Consider the following 12,636-nt stretch of genomic DNA (forward strand, 5'->3'; position numbering starts at 1 on the left):
CGGCTTCGCCCGCGCCCACGTGACCCTAGCCCCGCCCACGGGCGCACACGTGACCCGCGGCCCAGTCGTCGTCTGCGCGCGCGGCGTGGATCGCGGCCGGAGCCGCCATTGTTCCGCCGAGGGAGGACAGCGGGGCCTGGCACTGGCGCCGAGACGCCGCTTAGCGGCCGCCACTGGAGACACTCCCTCCCGCCGCCCCCCTCCTCCTGGCGGCGGCGGAGTGAGGCTGACAAGGGGGAACTGAGAGCCCCTTATCCTGGCGGCGGCAGCGGCCGATCCCCGGCTCCGGCGCGAGGGGCGGCCGCGATGCGCTCGGCCTGAGGCGGTCCGGCCGGCCCTCCCTTGCTTCCCTTGACTCTTCCACGGCGTCTCTGCGCCCCAGCGTCATCCTGCGAGTCCCCCTGACGGGAGGGAAGATGGCTGCACCGAGCTGGCTGGACAAGCTGGCCCAGCAGGCCGAGGAGGGCTCGGCCCGGCTGCAGGAAATGCTCTCGGTCGGCCTAGGCTTCCTGCGCACCGAGCTGGGCCTCGACCTGGGGCTGGAGCCTAAGCGGTACCCGGGCTGGGTGATCCTGGTGGGCACGGGCGCGCTCGGGCTGCTGCTGATCTTCCTGCTCGGCTACAGCTGGGCCGCGGCTTGCGCCGGCGCCCGCAAGAAGCGGAGGAACCCGCCCCGCAAACGGGAGGAGGCGGCGGCCGCTTCGGCCCCGGCCGCTGACGACCTAGCTCTGCTGAAGAATCTCAGGAGCGAGGAGCAGAAGAAGAAGAGCCGGAAGAAATTGCCCGAGAAGCCCAAAGTGAGTAGGGGTTGGAGCGGCGGGATGTATGGGCGAGGGGCCGGCGTGGAGTCCCCCGAGCGAGCGGGCGGCCGAGCCCCAGCCGCCCCAGCCGCCCCAGCCGCCCCAGCCGGGCATGGAAAAGGAAAAGAGCGAGGTTAGTCGAGAGCCGGAACGCAGTTCTCCCCAGGGGAAGGAGGTGATCGGGGGACACGTTACTTGAAGAATGGTGGAAAGTCAGGAAGTGTAAGACGGGTGGGGGGAGATCAGTTTCGAGGAAGGAAGTTAGAAGGTATGAGGCATGTTTAAATAAAAGCGCTCAGAGGTCAAGCCGTTTTCGGGAACCTTGACCCCAGAATGACATGCCAACCCTCCTTGAGGCCTACGGGGTAGGCTGCGATGTGTGGAGGGTAATGGGACCTTAATGTGGTGGTGGGAAGTTGTGGCAAGACCGCGGCTGGAAGACAGAGCCTACTAGTTCAGTCCCATTGAAGTGGCAGGTAGTGAAGGCGATATACGGTGACCTAGAAACTCTGGGGCTTACTTAAGGATTAAAGGTACGCAGGTCTAGACGTGCTTCCATTTTAGTTGGGACTGTTGAAGGGAAATGGTTGCCCACTCTCATTCTTATGAATGTGGCCAATGGAGGCCGGAAGAGGAGAAAGGCAAGAGGGAGTCTTTTTTTGATACGCTTTGGGATACTTGGCCCTCTGAGAGAGCGCTAAAGCAAGTTCAGCGAAGTGGTGCGGGAGGTTTTGAAATCGAGTAAAGGGATGACAGAGCAGAATGGTGCAGGCTGAGAACGGGATTCAGGCACGCTTTACCGGACCACGTGTGGAAATGCAGAGAGCATCACATCCGTTGTATCACGCCTTTCTGTTTTATTTCTACATTGTTTATTGCTGTTTCCCCCTGGTTCTTCTCTTATAGCTTTCATAGTTTCTATCTTTTAAAAATACTTTACAGTTGAGCAGAGTATAGAGGGCGTGCGGAATTAGAAACCGCTCCTCACCTATTTTTATATCCACTGAATTAAGCTCTTCACCTTTCTAGTAGGATAAAGTACTATGTGAAATGCCCTCTGGTGTTTGCTGGGCAGTGGGAGATACACACATAGGAGTTAGTCGTGGAAACTAATGTAGGAGACAGATTCATAAATAATTCTATTTTATAGACTGGTAGCTGCTGTAGAGGTGTGAGCAGTGTAATGAGGTCTGGAGAGTGGAGACTAGTTCTGTTGGAGGGATTTAGGAAAGTTATTGGAGAAAGTGGGATTTTGAGAGTATTGCTGGTAGTAGAAAGAATAAGGCTATATTAGAGACGTGACAGGTTACAGTTACTGCATTGTTAGGCCTAGGTTAGACTCGCTGATGAAGAAGATGTGAGATACAAGGCCTAGAAAAGGATACAGTTTTGTCAGTATGAATACTACCTTAAGTTAGGAGAAGATAGAACTGATTTGGGACATGCGTAATTATGTTTAAATTTGTAGAGAGCATCAAGGATTACCAGAAAATAATGTTATGGTGGAAATAAAGAACCTGGCTCCAAGATAGGAAAAAAAAAAAGTGGTCTTAAAAACTACAGAAGTTAATAAGCCTAGGCTCTGTGTGGATGAAGCAGGTTGTGAAAATTTCAAAGCCCTGTTTGGGACGTCTGGAAGTTCAGATAGACTTGAGTCAAGAGGCAAGTGCTCCAAGAGCCCATCTGAAGTGCATCGCAACACTTACATGACCCATCAGAAGAAGGAACTCAGGCAGACTCCGACGGACTTGTACTGTGAAAAATGCTCGTCAAACTTAGGACTTACGCCTTCTCCATTTCATTTGAGTAAAGGACCAGGGAAATAAATAAATAAATCTAGTATCTAGTGGAGAATGGGAAGACTGATGGAGTGGTTGAATGTTAATTGTGTGAAAGAAAGTATTTGTCTGTCTAAAGGTAAAGATATGTTGGAGAAGTTTATCAACATTTGCAAAATTGTGGCTTTCAAACGTCTTTGACTGCACCCTAGAGTAAAAAGTACATTTTCCATTACAATACCCCCACACACACATATCAAACTATTCTGTTTGTTTTTCTTTAACAATACTTATGACTCACTAAATTGGTTTCACATTTGATTGCAAAGAGTGACCAGCACTTAGAAAAACATTGTTTTCTAGGGCTAAGAAGTATAAACTGCCATTTATTTGGGACTCATATGCTTTGCACTGTGCTAAGTATTTACTTGGAGAAAAGCAGGATACTGCTTGTAAATTGAAGGCAGTAAAAAGGAATACAATATTCATATGTCTCACAGTGAAAGGAATAAAAAACTAAAAGCTCAGTTTCTCCCCAGGGAGTTCTTCATTCCAGTTGTGGAAAGAGATATCAAAAAATTAACAATGCAATCCTAGTGTGGGCCCAGGTGACTGTAAAAGACCTTATCACAGGATTCAGCTATGAAAGTGGGTAGGAGTAGGATAGTGGGAGAGGCTGAAGAAAGCAAAGGCGCTGAATACGATTGGCAGGGGAAAGCCTTAACTCCCATCAACCTGGCAGGAATTGGGAACTCTAAACTTGAGTAAAGCATTTAACCTTGCTCCACTTAGCTTATCTTGTTTATAAATTGAGTATCTTAGTTGGGTTAAAACACTGCGGGATTTGTCAGTGTTAACCCTATTTGCAGTAGTTACTTTGAATGTGTGTTAAAATGTGAATTCCTGAGTCCCACTGCACATCTTATAAATTCAGAATCTTTGGAACTGAGTCCAGGGAAATCTGCATTTTTAACAAGCTCCTGTAGTAAATCCTTGCTTATCTGTTTGAAAAATCACTCACTGCAGTAGGGCCGTAAGATCCATTGTATAAGAAATTTCGAACTGGGGTTGTGTTCAATCTATAATCCATCTCTACATCATCCTGATAAACATTTTGGGATATACTTAATTCTGATGCACGTGAGTTAAGTGATGTAAACTGCTGTAGTTTTTTTGAAACTATATTTGCTTAAATACTTTATTTTCATCCTTTTAGTCCATTCTTTTTAGTTTTCTCTTAAATCATTGCCAATTTCACAAGTTGAATTTTCAAAATTTGTTTCTAGTTTCTTGTATTTATTTGTAGAGTAGGTGCTATTTAGCTTTTTAAAATCTATTCATAAGCATTTTTTAAAAATTCTTTTGTCAGTTTGGTTTTTATCCCCTAATATCTTAGCTGTAGGTCTTCAAGGGCATAAATTGCAGTTCGCTCCCCTGTTAAAAGTGAAGGGGGTGGCACTTTTCACTGGGCTTAGTTACTAGCCTTTTTGGAAATCATTGTTCTCTTATATGTATTTCTTAAGACTTCTAGTTCATTGTGAGTATTAAATAGGCACTTGGTAAGTATTTTTCACTTCATCTGTGCAATGATTTAGATGGATGTGAGATGTCAGGTAACTGGTCTTCAGCAATTGTTGCTTTCAATTTCAGCTGGAAGCACATGACCAAGATCATTGTCAAAGAAATTTCATTTTAGTGAACAGGTGGTTTTTATATTAGTGTAAGAATTTTTCTTAAAGATTTCGCCCTAGTGCAATTCTTAATGTCTATAATCTCAGTAAATAAAAGAGTAGTGTCTTGTCTTGTTTGCTGCTGTATAACCTTGCACAGTACTTGGCACTCAATAATTATTAAATGCATAATATAGTAAGAAGTTCCACTGAAGTATTTATGCAACTCATTTCTATTTTTCATGCCTAGTTGACAGCCATATGAGCCACCTTTTTATTTTTACAGTGGAAAATGGCTGTTTGCCTCATCTGGCTAAAATTTTGTAAGGTCCATCTTTCTACAGCCAACAAACCATTCTACTAGTACACAGTGTCTTCTGTGTTCATTACTACTTTTCCAGTTTCACTGCCACTGCCCTACTTTTGGACTCTATTACCTTTTGCTTAGGCTGTTCTAACAGCATCCTAACTGGTTTTCCTGCTTCCCAGTCCCTTTGTTGCCAATCCTTTCGACCCACTCATGCCAGTTAAATCTTTTAAAGCCCAACTCTGATTGAGTGACTTTCATGTTCACATCTTTTCAGTAGTTTCCCCATCACCTATTGAATAAAATTCAGTCTGTGACATGACACTCAAGGCTTTTCATGATCTAACCCCATCTTAGATTTATCTCTTATCATTACTCCTAAGATGTTACCATTAGCTAGACTTCTGTGTCTCTTTATTCATATTGTTTTCTTCTATTCATGTTATTTCTTCTAAGAAGCCCTTCTTTCTGTATTTCTACCAATATCTACTTATCCTTCAACACCCAGCTACCTATGTTGCTACCTTCACTGTAAATCCTTCTCTAGTTTCCTAGCTGGAGTTAGTCTCTCATTTTATTTTATTTTATTTTATTTTTTAATGGAGGTACTGGAGATGGAACCCAGGACCTTGTGCATGCTAAGCATGCACTCCATCACTGTGCTGTACCGTCCCACCTAGTCTCTATTTTTCATATGTTTATTTTATATTTTTTATGAGAGCTAAAACAAGAAGGCAGAACATGGCCTGGAAATGCGCCTTTAGGATGACTCAGATTTTTTCACAGCTCTGTGCATGTCCGAGAATGACAAGTATTGATTTTGGCATTAGAAATAAATTTTAGTGAGTAAGTGAATTGGCTGATGTGGAATTCCCCAAATAATGGGAATAACTTTATATTAGCCTGTGGTAACTGGACCATTCCTCTCATCTCCAAAACCTCATGTCTAGGCGTATACTTGACTTTTACAGTTGGAAATCTGATGTTTGTCTCAAAAACTGTAATATCTTTAGAGCACCATTTGTAATTCCCTGCCCTCTCCCAGTCTTCCCCATTTCTGTAAGTGGTAAAATGACCCTGCCATTCTTTCAGTTATTCAATCCAGACATCTAAGAATCATTCTTGGTTTTTCCCTTTTCCTTACCTCTTCATCTTCTTCATCTCACATTTAAGCTATCAGCAAGTACCATCGATTTTTATCTCCAGAATATATATTCAGTCCAGCCACTCTCATTCTGCTGTCACCTTAACTCACTTGTACAGCAGTAGCTTCTGTTGAAGGCCTCCAGTCCTTTCTCAACATCCTAAGGCTAAGTCTTTTTATGAACAAATCACCATCTTGTCTAAAACCAACACTTCAGTAGCTTTTCCACTTAAAATCTAAACTTCTTTCCTTATATGGCCCAGCACCTGCTTTTCTTTCTCAGCGATTTTGAGGTGGTTTCCTCTCATTTGTTACCTCCAGCTACAGTGATCGTTTTTTCAGTTCTTCAAACTCTTTCACAACCCAGTGGCTTTATATGGGCTGTTATTAACACTTCTGGCACATTCTTGTCCCCACTGTTTTAATTAGCCTTTAGATCTCACTTTAAAACTCACCTTCCCAGAAAATGTTTTCCTGATCACCCTATTGGAAATGGGCATCCTCTTCTATTTTCTCTCTCAACTTCTTGTGTGTGTGTTTCCTTTATTATCGTTATCATTGTTTGTAAATTTTGTATTTACTTTCTCCCTCCACTATATTGTAAGCCTTGATATACACCAGTGAACAGTGACTGGTGTATAAGCGCCTTTGATAATCATTTGTTAAACTAAATGCTGAATGAAGTGACTAAAATGACATCTCACAGTTTAATTGGATAATATTATTGAGTTAAATAAATTTATATTTTAAAATAATCTCAATAGAATTACCTTTTATTCGTAGGTAGTGGTTTTGCCATATTATCCCAGGTACTACTAAAGATAAATTGTATCATATGCCACCTACACGATTTTCTTTTTCCCTTTAAGTCACTAGTCCCCATAGTTTTAAGTTCTAAAAGAATACTCATTTGATTAAAAAATCCTGAGCAATAGGTAAAACAAGTATTGCTGATTTTACAGAAAAGGAATCTTGAGATTAAGTGACTTATTCAAGGTCATAGATTAAAGTCATTTCAAAGGTAAAACAATATCCTGATTTCTAGCCTAAGAATTCACTGTTATTTCCACTGTACCTCTCTGGCTTTGATAGCACGTTCCAGGATATTACATTGCATTCAGAGAACAAATCCAATTTTCTCAGTGAGTTACAGCTTTATTGCTTTTAAAATGTACTTTTAAGAAGCAGAATCAGAGGTTTCTGCTGAAAATTATAATTACTTTTACAAAAGCTCCAGAATTTTGACTCCATTTGTTTGGTTATATGACAGAACTTTTTCATCCTGTCATTTTTTTCTGCCAGAGGCCTAGCAGAGAAGACCTTTATTAGTTCCGACAGAAGAGGTCTCTAATAGTTGTGTTCATCTTAGGTACCAGTAGTGGCAGTAAACCCTCTGAATGCTTGTTTTTGTTGCACTTTTGGCATTACTGAGTCCTGTATTACTTCTCAAGATTGTGAAAGCCTTGAAAGTATTGTTAAATTATTATAATTATTATTCAAACAAAATCAAGAGATCTAAGTGAGGAATTGGTGTTATTTGTCCAGTTTTTAAATTTGCTGTTTTCTCTCCAACTACGCTAGCAGTTTTAAAGTGTTCCACAGAACGCCATGATCCAGAAGGCATCCATCAGGATCGGAGAAAGAAGTACATGGATATGTGTCTGCTGTATCACCTGTAATCCTTTTCTCAAAACCCATCAGATATGAAACCTTGAAAACTAATGCTGTATTTAGTTTTTCAAAAGTCATCTTTAGCATAATTTGGCCATGTGATAGGTATTGAGTGTCATCTCTCTATCCTGTAAAAGTAGCCCTGACCATCCTTGATGCAGTCAACAAAAAAGTATTTTGGAATCCCTGAAGAGGGGTTAATTTTGACTAGCTATTTAGAAGGCACAAGGATCTTTATCCTAAAGGAAATATCTCAGGATATATAGCAAGATTTTGCAAATGTGATTTATAGGCCATATTTGTAAGATTATTCTCTTTAGTTATTAAGAGTTTAAAATTGGGGTTGAATTTTAAATAAGTTGGCAAATTACTATGACTGAAGCTATAGTTTATGTGTATGTTTAGTTTATGTAATTGATATGTGCAGAACACTTGGCAGAGAAAAAATGCATAGTTTGCGTTTTCAGATAAATGACAGGAAATTATTCTGTCTTGAATTTGTATCAGCACTCTTCAAAACTAAAACTAATAAACTGACCAAGACTGTAAATCTGATGCATTAAATGAGATAATGCATGTGCTTGGCCCATGGCAAATACTTGGATGTTATTCGTTATTGTCAGGCTGTCTTATAGTCTAATCTGTCATCTAAAGATAATAGCTCTTGAATTTCCGTGATGCCTTGTCTTGCCTTTTATCTTTTTTTATCATGGATGGTGAAACTATAAGCAGTTTTTTAAAAAGAAAGATTGCATTACATTGCTGTCTGTAGAGCAAGCCTGGACTATTTCTAGCCTCTGAGAGGATGTATTTATTCATAATTAGTATTCTGTTAAAAACACTTCCCAAAAGAATTTGTGTCTGGAGCATTGGACTGGGCAGATGCGTGTACAGTTTGTTGGCCTTCTTGACCACCAGGACTTAACATTTACTTTGAGCTTGCTAGTATGAAAAATGACTGCTGAAACATGGGGATGAGGATATGGGCCGTCATAGCTTTGGAGAGGAAAGAATACTGAAAGGAAGAAACAGTTTCTTGAGCAAGTAAAGTATGCTTTCATATGTTTTCTCATTTACTGTCATTTTGACAAGAAACGTTTTAATACAGGTTACATATTTTCTTCATATTTACAGTTGATAAAATTGAGGGTTAAGTCAAGGAAAATGCTTAAAATCACAGTGATTAAATATAGAAGTTGGGCCTTAATCCCAGGTTTGTCCAACTCCAAAGCCCATAGTCTTTTCATATTTCACTTTTTTGGTAGGTAGAGTGGACTGTCCTTCTAGTTTCTAAACTTAAGGCGTTTCCAAGTAATTTGAAGTCATGGTTTTTACATTTTCTGGCTGAAAATAAAATTTGCATAGCTAAGTCAGAATAGGATTTTAAATGGTTTAATTTTAGAAGTCAAATGTTAAACCTTATATATGGTTACCTTAGATATAGGTAATTTTGCAATTTTGAATCAGTTTAACAAATGTATAAAAGCTGCTCAAATAGAGTAGAAATCTACTTTCTTATTCTGAACTTTAAAACTCCCGGAGGGCAGATTCCTTTCATGTGTCCTTGTTCCTGAGGTCCCTAGCCCTGTGCCTTGTACTTAAGTACTTAGTACACGTTTATGGAATTAATATTTGAAGATTGACTAACATGAAGAATTTTATTTCCTTGAAATCAGTATGAATTACTAAATAAGACCATGCTCCTGTTGTGTGGCCTCCTCCTCCATTTTATTTTCCTAGTTCTCAGCTAGGTATCTTTATTCTGCCTTATCACCACTCTTCCCAGCACACAAACACACACAGTTCTTTTGTGAATGCATTTTAAAAAAGGATCTGGGATAGGAGTTGGGGATGTATAATAAGGCAGACATGGCATTGTCTACAAGTTTATCCATAATAAGTGATTTTATCATTCTTCCATTACTCATTGATTTTCACCAAATTTGAAGGACATTTTGGGGTGGTCTAATTTAAAATATAGATTGCAAGCTATATTCATAATTAACTTAATTTGGCCCTGGAGGGGAACACCTCAGAATTTTCCAGAGAATTTTAAACTGGGGCATAATGAGAGGCCCATGTATTTCTAATCTGTGGAAACAACACAGGTATATTAAGGCTCTGTATTGTAATAAGAGAAAATACTTTCATGTGAAACCCAGCTTGGAAGTCACATAGAATTTAAAATGTTGGTTTGCAGTTATTTCTTTTTATGTGAGCAGATCTACATAATATGCTCGAATTTGGAGATTCGCTGATTTAAATATGGTTAATGCTTAGTCCAGGGCAAGGTCTTCTTAACCAGCTAGTAGCAGAATAAGAGGGCAGTTGTGTGCTGTTGATGGGTAGGAGAGGCACAGCCACTATAGTGTGTTCTTTTTTTCCTGCTACCAAAGAATTCTGTTATCTTCACCCCTAGGATAGGAGGCTCTTATTTCATGGTGTCAGGCATTTGTGAAGTCTTATTGATGCCTTATGGAATCCTAATAGTTATGAGACATAAATAAAGCCCAAGAGTTAGTGAAAAATTGGAAGATCTGCATAGATCAGGGGGAACAGCTACAGTTCTAGCCATTACATAAGTAGATGTTGCAAAGAAGGAAGTGAATTGGCACAGGTTGAAGCATGGGACCCCCTTTGGCTTGCTGATCATTGCAGTCTATGAAATGAAACCTGAGCGTTCCTGTGTTGTTAGTCACTGATTGAGGACTTTAGACTTTGTATTTGATTAGAAGGAAAGATTGTTTCTCTTTCATTTGGTGGGCTCTATCAATATTTGCAGTTGTCTTTAAGGAATTGCATTGAACTTTTAGTAGGTTTTAGTTTTTAACCACTTAATTTCTTACCTTTTTACAGTTAATATATAAATTTAAATGATTCAATTTAGTTATTTATATGAGTAAAATGGAGGTGTTATGTAAGTGACTATGATGGAGAGTTTCCTGAAGGGATTAGTTAAATGCAATTTCACAGATGTAAGCCTTGGGAGCTGCCAGTATGGGAAACTGTGTAGACTTGTAGCTGCAAGATCATTCACTTGGAGTAAAACTTACATAGGAAGGTGAGACTGACCCCAGGAAGTCAGAAAAAGTTTGACTAGAGAGAGAGAGTCTGAAATAAGAAATGGCATATAAGAGTTGACAAGTAAGATGGGGGTACTGGAAAGTAGAATTAATCAAAGTTTTATATTCCTGATGTGAACATGGCTCTGAGTCCGAATTCCTTTCTGGCTGTTCTTACCTTTCTTTGTGCACTGCCTCCTCCCTGCACTGCCCCCCCCCCCCCCCCCAGTATCCATAAACCCAGCAAGAGATGAAAAGAGGCAGCGTTAAAATGGCAAAATAGCACTGAAGGGAAAAAACCAAACCAAAAGTGAGGAGACCTGGTTTCGACATCAGCTGTCTGATTTAAACAAGTTGCTTAAGACCCAGCAGATTAATTTTGGATTAATTAGGAATTTAATCAGCTTAAAGACAGCTTTTGTTTTGATTTTTCTGCCATAAATCTTTGGGAAGCCTGCAAATTGGGTTTTAAAATATTAATGGTCTCTTTTTCCAGCTTCATATCCACGATAATTTTACACAAATGTAGGTTAAGTCACATTAGGACAACTTTGAACATTCATGTTGTTTTCTTGAGTGTAGCTCTTCTATAATAAGTAATATGATAAACTAGAAATAAAGCAATTGAAACTATGTATTGATTGACTAGCTTACTGTGGTGAGTATGAGGAGAAATGGGCAAGTGAAAAGAAGTAGTAGTATCCAGAAAGAAGAGGTTGCAGTGCAGACACCTGGGGCCCTTTTTTCAAACGCTTAATCCAGATACATCTCTGGTGATGGGGCTCAGAAATGTTTAACTTTTTTAAAAAATCCCCAAACTAGTGATTCTGATTAAAAGCCAGATTTCAGGTTCACAGACTTAATTCTACTCTTGAACACCTCTAAGTGCTATCATTTTATTCTGGGGAATGTTAGGGAAGCTGAGGTAGCCTTTTTAAACTGTGGCAGTGGGTTAGTCAAACTTCTTAATCTCAGAACAGTAGAGCTGTAAACTACAGAATTACAGGAGATATTAGAGATTATCCAGTGCAGAGGTCAACAGGCTGTGGCCCATGGGCCGAATCTGGCCCTGCACCTGCTGTGTTCGGAACACAGGCGCACGGCTGCGTTCACATGTCGTCTGTGGCTGCTGTTGTGCCCCCACAGCAGAGCTTTGCAGTTGCAGCAGAGGCTGTATGGTTGACAGAGCCTAAAATATTTTCTGTGTGGCCCTTACTGAAAAAGTTTGTGGATTTTTGAATAGATCAGATTCATCATTTTGTAGATGTAGACGTAAGACTCAAAGATAACGAGTGAAATATTCTATGATTACACAGCTAATTGGTGGTCAGGGTGCAAATACAATTCAGTTCTCTTTTTTTCTGCTTCCATTCCACCATTTTTTGTTGGAGGGACTGATGCCTGGGTAAATCAGAAAATAAATTTGTAGTGCAGATATTTGCTTATAAGTTCATTCTTTATTATAAAACATAGTTCCTAGGGACAGTAGTCCATCTAGTCTTAGATAACACTGCTGTGTTGGGTCGGGGGTAGAATTTGATTGTTGTGTATTCTGTCTCCCGAGTATAAATTTTTGGTTTGATCTGCCAAGCTTTTTGATAACAGAATCCATTTTTGTTGCTGTGTAGCCAAATGGACGGACTGTTGAAGTGGCTGAGGAGGAAGTTGTCCGAACATCTCGAAGTGTAACAGCAAAGCAGCCATTAGAGACAGACAAGAAAAATGAAAAGGTAAGTTTGGCAGCATATGAAATTATATGCAATGCTCTTAATAAAGAGAGTGACATAAAGTTGTACGTATTATCCCTATTTAAGAAAAACTAAAAATCAGAATTTATCATAGCAGATGGATCAATGGGTGGTGAAGGTTCAAATAAGTTATTTTTGTTTATTTGTTCATTTTTTAAGGAAGGATGTACCACCAAGTATTTTAAACATTGCTGTGGCATTATAAGTACTCACTTTGCCAAAAACAGTTTATTCATGACTTGAACATCTTTTATATGAGTAAGGTTCCAGATATGTAACATACCTCTTATTTGAAAATAGAATTGTGTTACCTTTGTTAATATGCACTTCTGGCATAAAAAGCTTGGCAAAATTGTCTTGTGGTGTTATGTGTTAAAATAGATTTCTGTTATGATGGAAACATAATCATCTATTTATTAGATACAGTTTGTTTAAAGAAAATGTTCTATATTCAGG

General features: G+C 39.9%; 1 protein-coding gene across 5 annotated transcripts in view; it reads left to right on the forward strand.

Moving 5' to 3' along the window:
• Positions 1-63: 63 nt before the first annotated feature.
• MTDH (metadherin) overlaps positions 64-12,636 on the forward strand; it is a 50,428-nt gene continuing 37,855 nt past the window's right edge. For 4 of the 5 annotated variants that reach the window (XM_074352936.1, XM_074352940.1, XM_074352939.1 and 1 more), the window contains exons 1-2: positions 64-797; positions 12,061-12,162. In XM_074352936.1, coding sequence (XP_074209037.1) covers positions 417-797; positions 12,061-12,162 — 483 coding nt within the window. In that variant the 5' untranslated portion in view covers positions 64-416. The remainder of the gene's footprint in view (positions 798-12,060; positions 12,163-12,636) is intronic. The other variant, XM_074352938.1, reaches the window with a different exon arrangement.

Source organism: Camelus bactrianus, chromosome 25 (genome assembly GCF_048773025.1).
Source record: "Camelus bactrianus isolate YW-2024 breed Bactrian camel chromosome 25, ASM4877302v1, whole genome shotgun sequence".
NCBI lineage: Eukaryota > Metazoa > Chordata > Mammalia > Artiodactyla > Camelidae > Camelus > Camelus bactrianus.